The sequence below is a fragment of the Erithacus rubecula genome, assembly GCF_903797595.1.
Source record: "Erithacus rubecula genome assembly, chromosome: 2".
In the NCBI taxonomy this organism is placed as follows: Eukaryota; Metazoa; Chordata; class Aves; order Passeriformes; family Muscicapidae; genus Erithacus; species Erithacus rubecula.
The window spans coordinates 1,795,341-1,812,774 of NC_136685.1; the positions used below are offsets into that span (position 1 = coordinate 1,795,341).

At 43.7% G+C, this 17,434-nt stretch overlaps 1 protein-coding gene across 11 annotated transcripts in view; it reads left to right on the top strand.

Annotated features, from left to right (window-relative positions):
• The window catches only part of HMBOX1 (homeobox containing 1), a 101,715-nt gene that overhangs the window by 63,492 nt on the left and 20,789 nt on the right, over positions 1-17,434 (top strand). For all 11 annotated transcript variants that reach the window (XM_079298210.1, XM_079298203.1, XM_079298209.1 and 8 more), the window contains 2 exons: positions 4,171-4,281; positions 11,358-11,511. In XM_079298210.1, the coding sequence (XP_079154336.1) occupies positions 4,171-4,281; positions 11,358-11,511 (265 nt within the window). The remainder of the gene's footprint in view (positions 1-4,170; positions 4,282-11,357; positions 11,512-17,434) is intronic.

The following is a 17,434-nucleotide window of genomic DNA, read 5'->3' on the forward strand; positions in this document are numbered from 1 at the left end:
TTTTTGTCAAGTATAATTTGAAATGGTGTGCTCCAATTTGCTTAAATTGCCACAGAAATTGTACTTGGGCACCAGGTTATGGTCAGAAGAGAGGAATATAAACTTCTCTCAGAGATGCTGAACTTTCAAAGTTAGGTAGAGGGTGGGGAAATGTTTGCAGGAACTGATGTCTTTCTGCTCCACAGTAAAGGAGAGAGGGAGGAGAGCACAGGGATGAGCCCTCTGCAGATGGGCTAAAGTGGTTTGATGGATGATGCCTCTGCAAAGTTTGGAAATACTGCCTTTCCTGGATTTTTACACATATGGAGTGAAGGAATAAAAAAAAAAAAAACAACCTTATTTTCCTGAGGTTACAAAGCAGAAATTTCAATTTCGTTTTCTCAGTTCTTAAAAACATAAAAACAAAACCACCATTTAAAAGAAAAACAAGCTCAAACCCATCAACAAGAAAATGCAGATTTTTGGGGTTGTTTTAAATACACACAGAGATTTCCAGGGTGCAGTTCTGGTACCCTTCCCAATTATTCTGCTTGTACAGCCCCTGTCTCTGCCTTAATTGATGGGATATCTCCAGGACTTGGCTTTAGATTATGCTAAACACACGTGCAGTGGAGGGCAGCCTTGGAGCACTGCTGGAACAAATAAAATCCCCACAGGTTTGGAAGCCACACACAGGGATGCTGAGAAAATGCCAGTACACAGGGAAACTTAACTAGTTCCGTTGTGAGGAGAATTCAGAAAATTCCTGAATTGCTGATCCTCTCAAATGGCATGAAACTGCATTTTGAGAAACATTTTCTTTCCTGGTGTTTTTTTTTTTTTTATATATTTTTTTAATACTCATGACAGCACAGAGATTTGTTTTTCTATGATTTTGATCTTTTCAGGTTTTCTGTAAACAAGCCTTGCTAATCTCCTGAATTGATAGATGTCCTTTGCAAGCACTTGTTCTGTGAATCTGGGACTTTGCTTACAAAGTGAAGAATTAAAACACAGGCAGTTAACTTTCTTCTCCAGGTCTGACATATTCCAGGGGCTTCTGAAAACCTCTCCTGAAAGAAACATGAAAGAAATGCAAAGCAGAGCTGCTGAACAAATCTATCTGTGAAGGTGAAAACCAGTTCCCAAAGACTTGATGAACAGCAGAGTTGATGGTTATGAGCAGATCTGAGCTGCACAGAGCAGTGCCCTTCTCTTGATGAGGCATTTTGCTCTTTATTTTATATATTTGGCAGGAAACTCTCCCCAAATCAGTGTGTAGGAGACAGCAGGGCTGGCCAGGGGAGTGAGCACAGACTGTTTTATCACTGGCAAGTGTCTCCTGCTGTGGGAAGGAGTGAGTGTGACACAAGCACTCAGCATCTGAAGTGCAATAATCCTTTGTGGATGCCACTTTCCTGCAGTGTTTTCTGTGAGAAAACTGCTGCTGCCATAACCAGGTGTGTTGCTAACCCTGCTGGTGCTGAGCCTGGAGCACCACAGCCCTCCTTGAGGTCCCTGCTTCACTTGGAGAGTGAATTTCCTCAGCACAGCTGGGTTTTCACTACTCTGGAGAAGTTATTTCATTAATTGCTTCTGGCAGCAGAATGATTTCTTTTTTCCTGCCAGTGCAATTCCCTGAAGCAAAGTGTGATTAGGGACAATGTGACAGGAGGGTCCTGGTGGTCACTGTCCTGTGAGTCAGCTGTGTGAAACCCACTTGAGATGCAAGAAACTCTGACATGACAATTTGGGGGGATTGTTTTTTACATTGAAAAGAGTTAAGGATGGGTTTGGATCCCACAGACCTGGATGAGTTCTGAAAGACTTTTTGCATGTGACTTTGGGCTGGTCAAGCTGTTGGGATGTGATTTTGGGGCCTCTAAGCATTGCTGAGGTACAGATAAAATTTCTGCCTTAAAAACATTTTGCAGAAGCTGAGAGCACTCACAGCAAGTCAGAGCTCAGCTCCTGTGGCTAAGTGACACAAAAGGATCCCAGCACAGATCCACCTCTGTTTGGGAGAACTTTGATGCACTTCAGGACATTGGGACAGTGCATCATTTGTGGAAAGAAGCTTTTTATAATGAAGATGGCACAGGTTGGTCAGGAAATTGATGTCTGCCCATCCCTGGAAATATTCAAGGTCAGGTTGGACAGGACTCTGAACAACGTGATCCAGGTGAAGATGTCCCAGCTCATTGCAGGGGGTGTTGGACTAAATGACCTTTAAAGGTCTTTCTAACTCAAATTTTTCATGTGATTCTATGAAAGTGGACATGGCAAGACCCAGCTTGAGTTTTTTGGCTCCTGCTGCTGTGCCTTGCCCTTGAGCACATTGTCTGGAGTGGTGACATCCGTGCCACGTGTGACAGTGTCAGGCAGCCTCTTGAGCAGAATTTGGATTTTCCACTCATGGCAGACATTTAATCTCTATTTATAATTTTTATCTACCAGTGCTTTGTGTTTGTATCTTAGGTTGTTATCCAAACACTCAACACACACTAATTCACTGCAATAAGTGTAAGTGGGCCATAGTAAACAAGTAAATGACTGGAGCTGTTACACAGTGATTAATTAATGAGAGCAGAGCAGCCAAAAGCAGTGAGACACAAACCTTTGTGTCCCACAGCCCAGCACAAGAAATGGCTTTAATAAATCATAATAGGTCAAGAACTGCAAATTTTCAAAACTTGGACTTTCCACTGGTAGATGGCAGGATTTCAACTAGGCTGGATCTTGGTTTGGGCCAGAGAGTGTTATCAACTTCTTTTGGTATTAACTTGTGTGCTTCCACAGTTACTTGATGTAAACTTGGCAGGGTCTGAGGCTTGTGTTTGGTTGAATAATTCCATTGCCCCAGTAGTATAAACTCATTTTTAGATCTCACTGTGGGCCCTGGGGGTAGGCAGCTCTTGGCTGCCCCAGCTGTTCCTGAACTCTGCCAGTTGAGGGCAAAGGAATCTCTGGGAGTGGGGTCTGGGAAAATGAGAAACAAAACACACCCATCTCTTTCCCCCCAGGACAATTAAAACTTCATAGCCTCCAGAATTCTGTTTGAGGGAGAACAATTAAGAGTAGAAATCCAGTGATTTAAAAAATCTGGTTGCTGTAAACCCACCTGATTATGATACCTGAGAGTCAAGTTAAGACATTCTAAAGTTAACTACCTTCAACACACAAAAAATAAGCACAATAAACCCCCACATTAGAAGTGGTAAAACTACAGGGGGCTGTTTTTCATGAGTTAAATAAGATTATGAGAGCTTATAAAACCTTGATGCATCTCTGGAGGGGGGAGGCAGTTTGGGTTCTGTGTGCAAACCAGCCTCTACCTGCCCAGGTGGTATCTCCAAGCAGGTGGTGGCACAGGTGGTGCTGGCAGTATATTGGTACTTGGAGTTCCTCCTAAAACTTCACTTCTCAGGAGAGGCTGCATGTGGTTAACCTGTCCTGATGGCTGAAGGGCCTTGTGGAAGGCACAGGGAGTTCTGAAGCAGTGCTTCAGTTACTCAGCAAACTGCATTTTTCACATTTTCAGGTGAACCTACTGCTGACCTCTTCATGCACTTCTTGTTTTATTTACTTCCTCTGCTCATCACTGTTTGCCCTTCCTGCATTGATCCTTTACTCTCTGTCATACTTTGAAAATAACTGTATTAACTTCCAGGAATTTTTTCCCCTTCTTACTGTTTTCTTGGAACTCTTGCTTTAAAATCTGCAGTGTTTTGTCCCTGGTCATGCCTGGGTACCTGGAGCTTGGCTCCTGCTTTGCTGACAGACAGCTGCTCTTCCTGGTTTGTTTTCTGGCTCTTGTTACAGCTGCTTTATATATAATAGTGGGGAAGGGACTTGTTCCCATTTCCCAGATGAAATTTAGGAATCAGGGAAGGTGTGGACAATTCAAGTCTGTGGTAGCTTTGGCTTCCCAGTTTTTACCCTCTTTACTTTTGGACTAATTATACAGATTCTTTGAGTATTCCTTGAGTAAGTTGAACATAACCCCAGGGAGAAATTCAGGCAGTTTGGGACAGAGCAGGGAAGCTTCAACTCTACTTTTTCTGGGATTGAAACATCCCAAGTTCCTGGGCTTTGTAAAACACCACCTATTATCAGTAGATAAACCACTTCAAATGTTTGGTGAAGAACTTTTCTCTTTCTCTCTCTTTTCTTCCCTCTGGTTTTTTGCAGGTATCAGCCAGAGCCGGATCTCCCATTGGCTGTTGCAGCAGGGGTCAGACCTGAGTGAACAGAAGAAAAGGGCATTTTACAGATGGTACCAGCTTGAGAAGACAAATCCTGGTAAACAAATGCAGCCTAAACATCTCCTGCTGTTTATTTACAGAATGGAAGCCTTTTGTTTATTAGCACTGATGATTTACTTCTTGGTTTGGGGTACTCCAGAGTTTCTGCCTCTGACCAGGTTAATTTTTAGGAGAATGGGAACAAATCTGCTTTTTGCTTTGCAACTAATGATGCAGAGCTGCTTCATCCAGAGCTGCCTCCTCCAGAGCTGCCTGTCCAGCTCTGCCCTCTCACACTCACTAAATCTGGCAATCAGAAGCAGCCAGTGAAGTTGTAATCAGATAATGTGAAATATCTTCAGAATGAACAAATAGAAACCATTTGTAATGGCTGCACAATATAAAGTTTTAGCAAAAAAACCCACAGAGTTTGTCAGAGAGGATCTTCAGAGGGTTTTGGGTGGATCTCAAGCTCATGGATGAGATGTTGATATTTACAGTGATAAGCTGGAGATGTGTCTTTCAAATCCCACCTGCTTCTCCAAATCTCAAAATAGATCTTGAATACAAAAAGAGAAGTAAAGCTCCTCATTATCTTTAACTAACCAGCAATCTTCAAAATCACAGTTGAATTAATTTCCTTGTATTGTTCTTCTCCATAGATTTTGTTTGACCACAGTTCTTATTTTTCCCTTTTAACAGTTTTATTGTAAAGATCAAAATATTTACATTTAATTTCCTTTAAACATTGGCTTGATTAAATTAACTGGGTAATTGTTTTAAGGAATTTAAAACTCAGGCTGTCTAATGTGAACTTGGCTTCAATAACCAGAATTCTATTAAGAAAAATTTCAGTGGAAACAGAGCCTCAAAACTTCTGCTTTGTGTGTAAACTGAAAATCAAGAGGTGCCAGCTGACAGTTGGCCTGAGAATAATTCAAATTTAAGTTGGGTGGGTTCAGAGGGACAGCTGAGCCTGTTTTTTCTGTTAAGCATCTTAAGATGTTCATGCTTCTTTTTTTTTTTTTTTTTTTGTAAAAGTTGTTTTAAAGAGTCAAAGTGCCAAGAAGCCTTGATTTTTTTTTTTTTTTTTTGCACTGGCTGGAGTTGTGATACTGAGGATCAGCAGAATTCCATCCAGTACCAGCTGCTTGGAAAGGCTCAGATTTTACCCTGCAAAGTAACTGCCAGACATTTCCCTTTGAGGAAAGGTGTTGCCTCCAAAGTAGTGGAGAAAACTTGAAAGTTTTTGAAAGGTTTAAAAGCCACCAAAACCCCCTCCAGGTGAAACCTGTTGTGTGGATTTTTCCCAGCTTTGCATCTTTTATTTGCAGTATCACATGAAGCTGTTTAGGAAATAATATTTTCTGCTAATTACAGAACCCTTGTTCAGATTAGCTCTAAAATCATAACTTCTTCCACTTCACCTTCTTTTTCCCCCATATCCATGGGCTCACATCTTGTTTGAGGGGTGTCTAAGGAAGACTTTCCACACTGAAGGTTATGGCTGAAATTGATATGAATCAACTCTGCTTTGCTTCAGACATGGAAAAACTCCTTGAAGAGTGGTTGAGTGTAACCTTTTTTCCCAACAAGAGATATTAAACAGCATTTTCAAGGAGTGTAAAAGGCAAATTGTTTCCTCTGCCTAAGCCAAGAGACTATTTGGATGCACTTAAATTCCTTTTAGAACCAGACAGCACTTGGTTTCTTTTTAGAGGCTGAGGTAGAGGGAGGAACCTTCAGTTTTCCTGTCACTGTAAGAAAAATCTACCTGAGGAAAATGGGTTTGTATTTATTTATTTATTGTAGGGTAATCCACTGCTTTGAGTTACTGCCATCTGTTATATTACAGGTCAGACCAGCTAGCCAAGAATAATTAACATGGGTATGAGCAAGTGTTTAAAACCTTGTCCAGAGAATCCTGGATTTAAATAATGTTGAAAAACCAATCTGGAGCTGAAGTTCTGGGTACTACTTAGATGTCCTGTGATTATTAGACAGAGTAGCTGGTCTGGTGTCTCCCTAGAGCCAGAAAATGAGAAAATCAGTGGATCTTCCTGCCATGGTCCCAAAAAAGTGATGCCATCACCACACTCTCTATAGGGTGTGAAAGATTGTCCTCTTGGAGGACATTTCTCCAGAAACTGGAGAAATTAAATTACTGCCATGTGTTTTCTTCTAGTTGCTCTCTTACCAAGAAGTGGCATTTGACTTTCTGTTCTCATTCATCCCATCTTGTCCAATTCCAGCTGCTGGGAGGGAGATCTCAGTCCTTTGAAAGTCAGCTCTGTGTGGAGGAGGACCTGCATGTTTGAGTTATCAGAAGGCAAAGTGAGGCTTTTGGGAACTCTTGGTTCCCCAATTTCTAGAATTCCTTGTCTTGAAAAACTGGATCTTCAGAGCAAATCCATTTTTTTTCACTGAATTTGTATAGTAATGGAAAGAAAACCTAAAATTGAGACAGTTTTGGAGGACTAGACAGCAGATGTAATCAGTTTCTAAACTGTGAAGGGGGAATAGTTTGTGTGGAAAGGACTGGAGATCTCTTGGCAGACTTTCCCTTGGCTCTGCCAATTTTCCTGTGCAACTTGTAGAATTCACCTTTTATCTCCCTTTCCCATCTCCTGGATACAGGTGAGACCTTTCCCTGTGGGTGACACCCCTGCCTTGCCTTCAGCTCCTCACAGCAGGACCTGTCTTTTACTGTGCTTATACAAGCAAATTATGACTTACACATTTATTTCATTTTTTATTTTATTTTTTTTAATGTGCTGTGTGATGCTTTAAACCATCCACAAGCAGTGCTGCATCTGCCAACCCAAAGACTTGGTGCTGGGGAGCCTTAGGGCAGTTTTAGGGCATTGCTGCTGTTCAGATGCTGATCCAATATGGGCAGCACTCAGCAATTCCATCCCTTCCATTCTTTCCCAGCTGGCTTTGAGCTCTTGAATGTGCTGTTTATTTGCCTTGGTTTGATTGCTGCTTTGCATGGGCAGTTTCTGCATTTCTCCTGTCCTTGGTGGTGGGTGTTCAGACAGCACCAGACTGGAATGTTGCAAAGGAGACTTGAAGTCTCATGGAACAAGAGAAAAACACCCACTTGTCCCACTGTGTGCAATAATCTTGCTCAAAAAAATGTCTTAATCAATGTTTTCTTGCTAGGAGTGATGTCAGAGTTAATGGCAATGCTGTGAATTCCAATGTGCTACTGATTGTAATTTTTTCTGGAAGGAGTTGCCAGTTAGGGTGAAAGGCACTTTTTTTTTCTTGGAGGGAAGAAGTCAGTGCTAAATGCTGGTGTTTAAAAGATCTTTATTCCAGTTAATAGGGATGCTTTTCATTTAGTTGGAGCTTTTTTCACATAGGCAACACTTGTCTGTCCTGTATTTGATGGAGAACTGAAAGCATTTTGGCAATAGATAAATCTTATATATTTCAGAAGCTGATAGTGTTCTCACTATTTTTTTCAGAGCCCATAGGTTTTAAATATTTTTTTTTATTTTTTGGTAGTTGTTAGCCTGATTAGTTTCCCTGGCACTGGGTGTTGGGCAATGTGGGAAGTTTGTTATGGAGTAACTTCAGCTTGTCTCCTGCCTCTGTGTGGTGCAAACTGGAGCTGGCACCTCAAAATGATGTGTTAAAGTTACAGATGGAGACAGACTGCTTCCATTTAGGCTGGGTGTTTATTTCTGCCACTCTTCTCTAATAGGAAGGCAGCTGTGGTCACCTTGGAGAGAGCCATGGGCTCTTCCTCCTTGAACAAAAGGGAAAATGAAAGGGAGTTATTATCAGGACGTGGCATCTCTTTTGTTATTTTCGTAGCAGTTCTTGTTTAGCTGTGAAAGAAAATCCATCCCAAAATCAGGGGCTGGCTGTCCCATGAGGTTTGCACTGGGGAGGGGATGGTTGGTGATGTGCTGTTCCACAGAGCAAACAGTCCCTGCTCTGCTTCTCCTCCCCACCATGGGCTCTGTGGGGAGCCTTGTGCTGATCCCAGTGCAGATCTCTCTGGCTCAGAGGTGTTTATTGTGTGATCTGGCTAAAAATACAGTGAGGCATCTGTCCTTATCAGGATAATGTACAGTAGGTACTTGCTGCAAATGAAAACTTGCCAGGAAATGCTTTCTTGGAGCTGGGAGATGCCTGAGGCTTTCTGTGAGTGTTGCATGGCAAGCCCTGGGTGGGAAGCAGTGAGTGCATGGGGTGCTCTTGGAGCAACTCCCTGCAGGATGTGCAGGAGGAATTTTGAATGTGGAGAAAGCTGCATTGGAGAAATTTGAGGTTTTGAGTCCTGCCTCCTCTCCCCAAACCCTCCTGCAGCATCCTCAGCACACACACAAAAAAAAAAAAATTCACAGAGAGAAGCAAGTGCTGCAGGAGAAGGTGCTGAGCACTGGCAGGGAGTGAGAGCTGTCTCCTTTCATTTGTGTGTGTGAAAGGAGCTCTTCCCAGGCTCTTCACCTCTGCACCCCTCAGAGGTGTCTGGCTGTTTGATGCAAGCACTGAAAACCTTGTACTGCCTTTTCTTCACTCTGTCTGCTCAGGAGAGAAGTTTCACTTCTCCTTAAAAGCTGTTTGAGGGGTTTCAAAAAAGAATCTCAACTGGTGACTAGGATGTAACTTGCTAAGTTATAAAGAAGTGGAGCTGAGTGGTGAGAATGTTGTGGTGGAGTGTTGGAACAGCAGAATAATGGGAGCTCATTGAAGAGAGGGGGGTCAGGAAAAGTTCCATAGGTTCCTTCTCAAATGTGCATATCATAAATGATAAATTTGGCTTCAAAGTCATCTCATTCCACTCCCTGCCATAGCAGGGACATCTTCCACTGTCCCAGCTTTCTCCAAGCCCATCCAACCTGGTCTTTGACACTTCCAGGGATCCAGGGGCAGCCACAGCTTCTCTGGACACCCTGTGTTTCCTCCCAGGGAACAATTCCATCCCAATATCCCATCCATCCCTGCCCTCTGGCAGTGGAAGCCATTCCCTGTGCCCTGTCCCTCCATCCCTTGTCCCCAGTCCCTCTCCAGCTCTCCTGGAGCCCCTTTAGGCTCTGCAAGGGGCTCAGAGCATCCCTTGGCACCTTTTTTCCACACATTCATCCAAGCCCATTTTGGGTCTCTTTATGCATTCAGATCCTCCTCTCTTGCTGTGTGGGGGCACATGCTTGTAATTCTCAGCATATTCTTCTCTTATCTGCTGCTGATATTGATGTTACCCCATAGAAAAGAGAAATGGCTAAATTGATCTAGGAAGGCTACTAAAACAAAAAAAGCTGTATTATATTCAGTAGGTGAACATACCTGTAGCAGCAGCAGGAAATTTATGCTTTCAATGCAGATTTTTTTCCAACCTTTGTCTGAAAAATCTCAGGCAAATTTAATGGAAGGACTGTGCATCTCTTGCCTTGATGTGAGGCATCATTGATACTCCTGTACTCTCCCTGTGAAATCAAATCTTCATGTAGGGAAAGAATATTGCTAACACAATGCAGGGAAAGGTAATTTCTTTTCCTGTTCTCCTCTGTCTCTTTTTAATTTTTTTTTTAAGTTTTTGAAATGTATTTAAAGCCTGGCAATTTGATAGTCACCCAGCCCCCTAAACTGTGCAAGTAGCAGAAAGACTAGATAAGGAGCTCTCCTTGAAATGGCCTCCCAGTAAATTGGCACTATAGGAAATATTTCATGTTTCAGTGGAATTTAGTAATCTGTGTAGGCTCCTTAGCTGGGAATTAGGGAGAGGCACCATGCCTTGTGTGTGCAAGGCAGAGATTGTGGGCTTCACTTCCTACTGACTCCTCCTGGGGAACATTTATAAATTATTTTGGGCTCCACTACCTAACACAGATGCAAGCCCCTGGCAGGAAGGGAAAGGCTCCTTGTGCATGTCTGGAAAGGAACACAGCCAAGTGCCTAAACAGCTCATTTCTTGCTTTTGAACTGTAGGAATTTGTTTATTGGTTAAACCCTTAGGTTCCCTTGACTCTTTCACTCCTCTGTGTGTTGGAGGAGCAGTGTTGTTGCACTAACACTGTGTGTTTTGGTGATTCAATCCCAGCCATTCTGAGTGAGCCTGAGCACCCAGAGGGGTTTGCTGGGCAGGAATTCCACTGGAGCTCAGGATGCTTATGGGGTATAGGTGGTGATTTATCTTTTCATACAACTTTTTTTTCTATTTCTTTTGTTGTTGCTCACTAGAGCAACTCTCTGTTCCCTCAGGGTAAGCACAAAGCTGTCCTTCAGAACATCCCCTGGTTTCTGTCCTTGTGTCCTATCCCTCCTTCCCACCTCACCAAGGGATGGAGGAAAGATCGATCTCCCAGAGTGTCTTGATTTATCTTGATTTATTAACTGAGAGGCTGCTGTGGAAAGGAGCAGGGGTAGGTTTCAAAGGGGCCTTTCCTGAAGGCATCTTGCCAAATCCTGTCTCCTGCCTGATGCTTTCCAGCTCAGACTCACAGAAGGGAGAAATACATCCACAGAAGGGGAGCAGGAGAGGAAGGTTGTGATGTTCATCTGCTTTCAGTGACTTTTTCAGGCACCCTGGCACTCATGAGCCCATGTTTCTATTGGTGGACCTGCTTCAGGTATCTCCTCAGCTCTTCAGACATTGGTATAAATGTCCATTTTGCTGTATAATTAAATAGAAACTACTATTTCCTATTTTCTGACAGCTGCAGCACAACCTAAATGAATCCCAGCTGGGGCACAGCTCACCCTTTCTGAGTTATCCTTTTCCTCTTGATGAAGACAGGACAGATTTTCCTAAGAGTGCCCATCATCCCCTTTGGATTTCCATGGCCATCCCCTTGGATTTCCATGGCCATCCCCTTGGCTTTCCATGGCAATCCCCTTGGATTTCCATTTGCAATCCCCTTGGATTTCCATTTGCAATCCCCTTGGATTTCCATTTGCAATCCCCTTTGGATTTCCATGGCCATCCCCTTCTGCCTTGGAGGTTGGGAAATGGGAATCCTAGCTGGCTTTGTGTATCTTTAAGGTGTCTGGGATATTTTTTTTTTTTTTCCAGTTTGAATGTTTTCATCACCTATCTTGTCTTTTTTTTTTCACGAGCAGGAGTGAGAGGATGGGCCTGACTTTTAACCCTCTGGGAAACACATTGTTTATTGTCCTTAGGGGCTACACTAAGCATGAGACCAGCTCCCATCCCACTAGAAGAGCCAGAATGGAGACAGACACCTCCCCCAGTCACAGCTACCTCTGGGACCTTCAGACTACGGCGAGGCAGTCGGTTCACGTGGAGAAAGGAGTGCCTGGCTGTGATGGAGAGGTATGTGCTGTCTTTGGACATGACTGAAGCCAAGCCAAGGGTCCTTTTCCAGCTCTGCTGAGCACTGAGTGTTGTTTTTGTGCATGTGTTGTAGCCTCTGCAAAGCTATAAAAATTTTGGAGTAGGAGGAGCTGTTCTGCATTTTGTGTTGTTTAAAAAATTGTAACACTGCTCTGGACAGTATCTTTTTTTTTTGTACATCATGTCCTTAGCTCAGTCTGAGTTTGTTGGTGTTCAGCTCTTCCCTTGCTTTTGTAGAAACTTTTCCACTCATCCTGCTCCAGGCTCTCTTGGGAGGGTCTTGCAAGCTCTTTCCATTCTGCATTTCTCCTCCTTTCCACTTTCCTGATTTGTCCTCTTGGTGCCTCGTGGTGTTTTAAAGTGGACACCAGCATTTCTGCAGCACTGTAATTGTTCAGGACACAGAACTTGGCCTAACAAGCAGCAGATTCCTGGTCCAAAAAGCCTCTCAGAACCTTTTTACAGGAGCTGGGAGCAGCACAGAGCAAAGTGGATCTTTCAAATCCATATGGTGATCATTAGAGCTGTCATCTCTCCTCTCTGAGCCTGGGCAGGCTTTCCCTTTCCCTCTGCTTACAGGAGTGTCTCTTTTGTGGATAATGTTGTACAGTTAGGGAGCTTGGATATAGTTTAGGGATGAATGCTTATTCCTGTCCAGGGGCTGAGTGGCTGGGAGGAGTTTTTGGAGTTTTTTCCCCTCTGAGAGCATGAGGAGGCTCCTTCCCACAGAAGGAGGGGATGATTGTGTGTGCTGCTCTCCTCCTGGCTCTGCACCCCCAGTGAGATCTCAGCCAGCAGATTTGTAGGATGTGCTTTCACCATTTCTGTAATGCTTCCCTTTCCTCTTGCTTGCATGGGGGGTCTTGGGAACTGATTAGGAGCAGGAAGCATCTTTTGCCTGAGGTAAGATTGAAATCCTGAGCTCCCTCAGGAACACAGGCTGGACACACTTCTGTGTCTTTGCAGGAGTGGAACCAGTAACTTAAATCTTTATTTCCCTATCCTGGCCTGGCACTGATATTTTATCTGGCATTGATATTTTTGGCTTTGCCTGGATGTTTCCCCAAAGGAAATAACATAAAAAAATGAAATGTGTTCTGCTTTGTTAGACCCAACTAATGCAAGGTCCTGTGATCTGACAGTGTGTTTTTCTAGTGTCCCCCTCCACAGAGGCAGAACAAGGGGCAGGACAGGATCTTTAGCACTTTGAAATGTTTGTCTGACTGTCCTGATTGTGTTTGCAGAAGGACAGAACCACCACAGCTCTGTGTGCCTTTGGGACAGCACCATCTCCTGATCACAGCTCTGTGTGAAATGCTTGTTGGGAGTAGAATCAGAGTTTTTTGGGCATGGCTGGTTTTGGGCATGGCTGGTTTTGGGCATGGCTGGTTTTGGGCATGGCTGGTTTTGGGAATGGCTGGTTTTGGGCATGGCTGGTTTTGGGCATGGCTGGTTTTGGGGATGGCTGGTTTTGGGCATGGCTGTTTTTGGGGATGGCTGGTTTTGGGGATGGCTGGTTTTGGGCATGGCTGTTTTTGGGGATGGCTGGTTTTGGGCATGGCTGGTTTTGGGCATGGCTGGTTTTGGGGATGGCTGGTTTTGGGCATGGCTGGTTTTGGGAATGGCTGGTTTTCTCCCTGGACCAAAGTGCAGTAACTGCTGTTATTTGCTGTTTGAACCCTGATTGTGCCTCAGACTCCTTTGCTGGGGAAAAGGCTGATAGAGAGCTGAGCAAGCCCCCCTTTCCTCATTCACCTCTCTCCTCAAGCCATTCTCTGCTGGGACACTCTAGAAATTAAAACTCTGGTGTTTCAGTACTCCTGTTTAGAGAGGTGTGAGATTTGGGTATGGAAAGAATCAGGTTGGTTTTGACACTGGAAATCATGCAGATACATAATCACCCAATCTAATTTGTCATTAAATTATTCTTTGTTGTTCTTGGTTTTGTTCTCTGTGTCTTGTGCTCTGTAAGGTGTTTTCTGCTGGGTTTTTCTCCTTATTCTGTTATTCTGCTGCTGCCACATTGCCTTAGTCCTCACTTTTAATATTAATTTCCAAACCCTCAGCTGGGTCACTCTCAATGCTGGGTTTCACAGCCTTGTGTGGGGTACTGGGAAGCAAAGCTGAGGAGTTTTTTACTCCAGGCAAGAACACAGTAAAAATGTTGTGTGACAATAAAGCTACACCATAAAGCAATGGGAATATGGTTGTTTAACTGTTGTGCTTTAATAGGCCTCGTTGAGCTGTAAGGATGAGCTGTTTTATGTGACAAGTTTTGAAAGAGTGGGAGGAAAAGGCTCCTCTGGGAGCCCTTGGAGAAAAGTCACTAATGTCACTTACAGGTCACTGGAGTTTTCCAGCCTTGGCCATGATATGACTCATAGCAGCAGCAGCATAAAGGTAACCAGACCCCTCTGGCCAAAGCAGATCAGGTTCCCTGGATGGCCCAGGGTCAGGAATAAACATTTGGCCACTAAAATGGTGTTTGGCATTGCCTGTGGGCTGGTGCCATTTGTCTGGTAATTTGCATTTTCCTCTGCAGGATTAAGTTTTGACTCTGAGTGGAGGCATCTCAGTTTAATGGACTGTTTTCCCTAATGAAATGGAACTCTCAGTGCACTCTGTGTGTCCTGCAGCTCCTGGCTCTGATGCTGGAGCACACAAGGATTCAGGCACCTGAGTTGGAGCTGCTGCTCTGGGAAGCTCAGGGAAGTGCTCCTGCATTTGGGCAGGGAGGAGAAACAGAAATCCAGGAGACAATTCCATGCACTAATGCACTCAGAGGAGGGCTCAGTGCACCTTCCTCTCTGCAATTAGAACTAACTTTGGTGGTTTAGTTTAATGCCTGAAGATAAGAGGATGGAATCCAGGGCTTAGTGGAATCTCTGCAAAACTCCCCCATCCCTGTGAAATGCTGCTGTGATGCTGTGTAAACTTTTTTTGGCTGAAGATGAGGGTGTTGACCTGCTCCATCACTTCATTGTGCCCCCTGCTTTTGCTTTTGTCCTGGATTCACTTGGTAAAAGTTGGAATTGCTAAAAGTCCATGTTCAAACCAGTTGAGAGCACTTCAAGGGAAGAATCTCAATGTGATTGCAAAATTCTGATGGATTTGTTCCTTAGGAGCAGGCTCTGCAATTGAAAATGCACAGCACCAGTCAGGATTTGATCCATGAACTGAATGAGAAAGGGTGAGGGTTGAAGGGGTAGTTTTTATTTATTTTATTTTTTTTTTTTTAAGCTTTAAATCAACAAAACATTCCAGTTCAATTAATTACTATATTGGTGCCAACCTGATAGAATGAAGATTAGAGTTAGGCTCATATCCTGAAATGCCTGATGTACCTGAGGGTCTGAGTACAGGGTATGTATATTAAAGAACTAATTGGTTTATACTGGATTTCCAGGATGCTGCTTGTGGTTTCAGTAATTCAATTCTCCAGCCTTCACTGCTTTTTTGGAATCCTCCCAGGGTAGTTTATTAATCCCTGATCTTAGATTTTTTTTTTTTGGACAATAGATCCAGGTCTCTTTATCCCTTTACTTTTTTATTTTTCTGTAGCTATCTCCCTGAATATTTATGCTCTGAAGGTTAAGAGGAGCAGTAGTTCCAGAAAGTAAAATTCTATATTTAACTGCAGACTAGGTGTGGTTCAGACAACTGCAGTGCTACTGATGCCAACCTTGACCTCTTCTCTTCTGGAGCCTCCTGCTCATGGAATCTGCTGAGTTTTGAGTGTGGGGATGTTGTTGTGTGGCTTTGCCCTCCTTTGGGAGCAGAGCTAAGGCTGCAAGAGTCCTTTCTGTGCAAACCTGAGGTTAAACTTGAAAGCCTCTTTCTGCTTCACTTTCCTGTTCTTTTTTTTTTTTGGTTATTTCTTGTCCCACAGATAATGTTGTAGGTTTTTTTATTTTTTTCCCTTCTTTTCTCTGCTTTGCTTCTTCTTTTCAACCCTTCTCATTAGAAGTATGAAATTAAAAATTCCCTTAGGGCTTTCTTTTTTTTTTTTTTTTTAAATGAAGCTGTGTTGTCTTGTCAGTCTTTTTTTTTATTATTATTATTTTTTGCCCCAGTGATTTATGTTTCTCTTCTAATCATATGTTGTAGTAGAGGTTTATCTTGTTTTTCAGGCAAAAAAAAAACAAACAAACTAAGATTGGCAGCAGAATCAGTGATTTTATACCCATTTCAAGGCACTTTTCATGAGTGCTGTTAAAGACTGAGGGGGGGGGAGTTGAGTGTTGTTTTTTAAGTATATGCTTTATCCAAAGATTAAATTAAAATAACTGTAAATTCTGCCCTAAACAAAAATGAATAATTCATCAGTAGAACATATTTCAGTTTGTCTAGGGAGCAGGGGCTTTGCTTTCTGGTTGAGGGTTGTTTGGTTTGATTTTATGGCTCTGGGTTTTTATTTTAACACTTGTCTGTGCTCCTGAAGCTCCTTTCATAAAGGTGTATTTAGATTAAATAAAACTGAGATGCTACAGATCCCCATCACCCCCAGTTCATAGGTGGCAAAACAGAGTCAGGTGTTTGACTTGGCTTTATTCAGAAGAGAAATGGGTTTAGATTTCCCAAGATAGGGGGGTTCAGTTTCCTGCTGGAGCTGAGCTGCATTAACAGTTTGTCACCAGCTCATCCTTAGGTGTTACCCTGCCTTGCCACCCTTCTCAATTCCTCCTCCTCAGTTTCCCTGCTCCTGCTCTGTGCCAGAAATGTTTCTTGTCTGATAGAAATAGCAGCCAATTCAGCCTGCTTCAGGAAAAATAAATCCTTTTTATTTCCCCTTGTATTTTCCTGAATTGTTTTGGCTTGCTGTGCCAGGGCTGTGCTGGGGCAAAGGACAGGAATGCACAGCTGGGGCACCAGGAAATTCAGGAAGTTAAACAAGAAGATGGAGATTCCATGGAGTTGTTTGGTCTGCTTGGTTTTGTTCTGATTTTGTTTGGTTGGAGTTGGATGAGTTCCTGGTTTCTTTACAGCCATGGTTGTACTGGAATCATGCAAGAGGGATCCTTTGATTTTTTTCCAAGGTGCAGGGGAGCATTAGGTCCATGAGGATTAGAGGGATGGAGCATCTTTCCTCTGAGAGAATTAGGGGTTTCTTCTGGAGAAGAGAAGAATCTAGGGAAAGCTTGGAGCCCTTTGCAGAGCCTAAAAGGGCTCCAGGAGAGCTGGAGAGGGACAAGGGATGGAGGGACAGGACACAGGGAATGGCTTCACTGCCAGAGTGCAGGGATGGATGGGATATTGGGAAGAATTCCAGGCTGGGAGGGTGGGGAGACCCTGGAATAGAATTCCCAGAAAAGCTGTGGCTGCCCCTGGACCCCTGGAAGTGCCCAAGGCCAGGCTGGACAGGGCTTGGAGCAACCTGGGATAGTGGAAAGTGTCAGAATTGTACCAAGATGAGATTTAAGGTCCCTTCCAAGTCAGACCATTCCATAATTCCATGATTACTGTGGCCTCACTGCCCAGCTCTGTGTGGTTTAACCAGCTGTGGTTTTGTTTCCCCTCCAGAGTGCACCCAAACCGAGGAAGCTCAAATCCCCTCCAGGACCAATCCCTGCAGCATTCCCCTCATGGTGCTGGGAGATTGAGCCTCATTTCCCCTCCTGGGACAGGCACATCCCACCCTGACCCTGAGCAGGTGTCCTGGGCTTGGTCCCAGCCCTGAGAGAGATGCAGCCTGACGTGGATGCTCAGAAATCCTTCCACTGTGAGAGCTGCTTTCACTGCAGCTCTCCCGAGCACCGGGGCTTCCACTCCTTCCCTGGGGACCACCAGAGCTCTATTAGCTCCTGAAATTCACTTAGGAAATTTTCTTAGTTAATTTTATCCCATTACTCTTAGTTATGTCTTCCAGCAGAACCTTAATACCGGCCCCATAGGGGATCTAAGT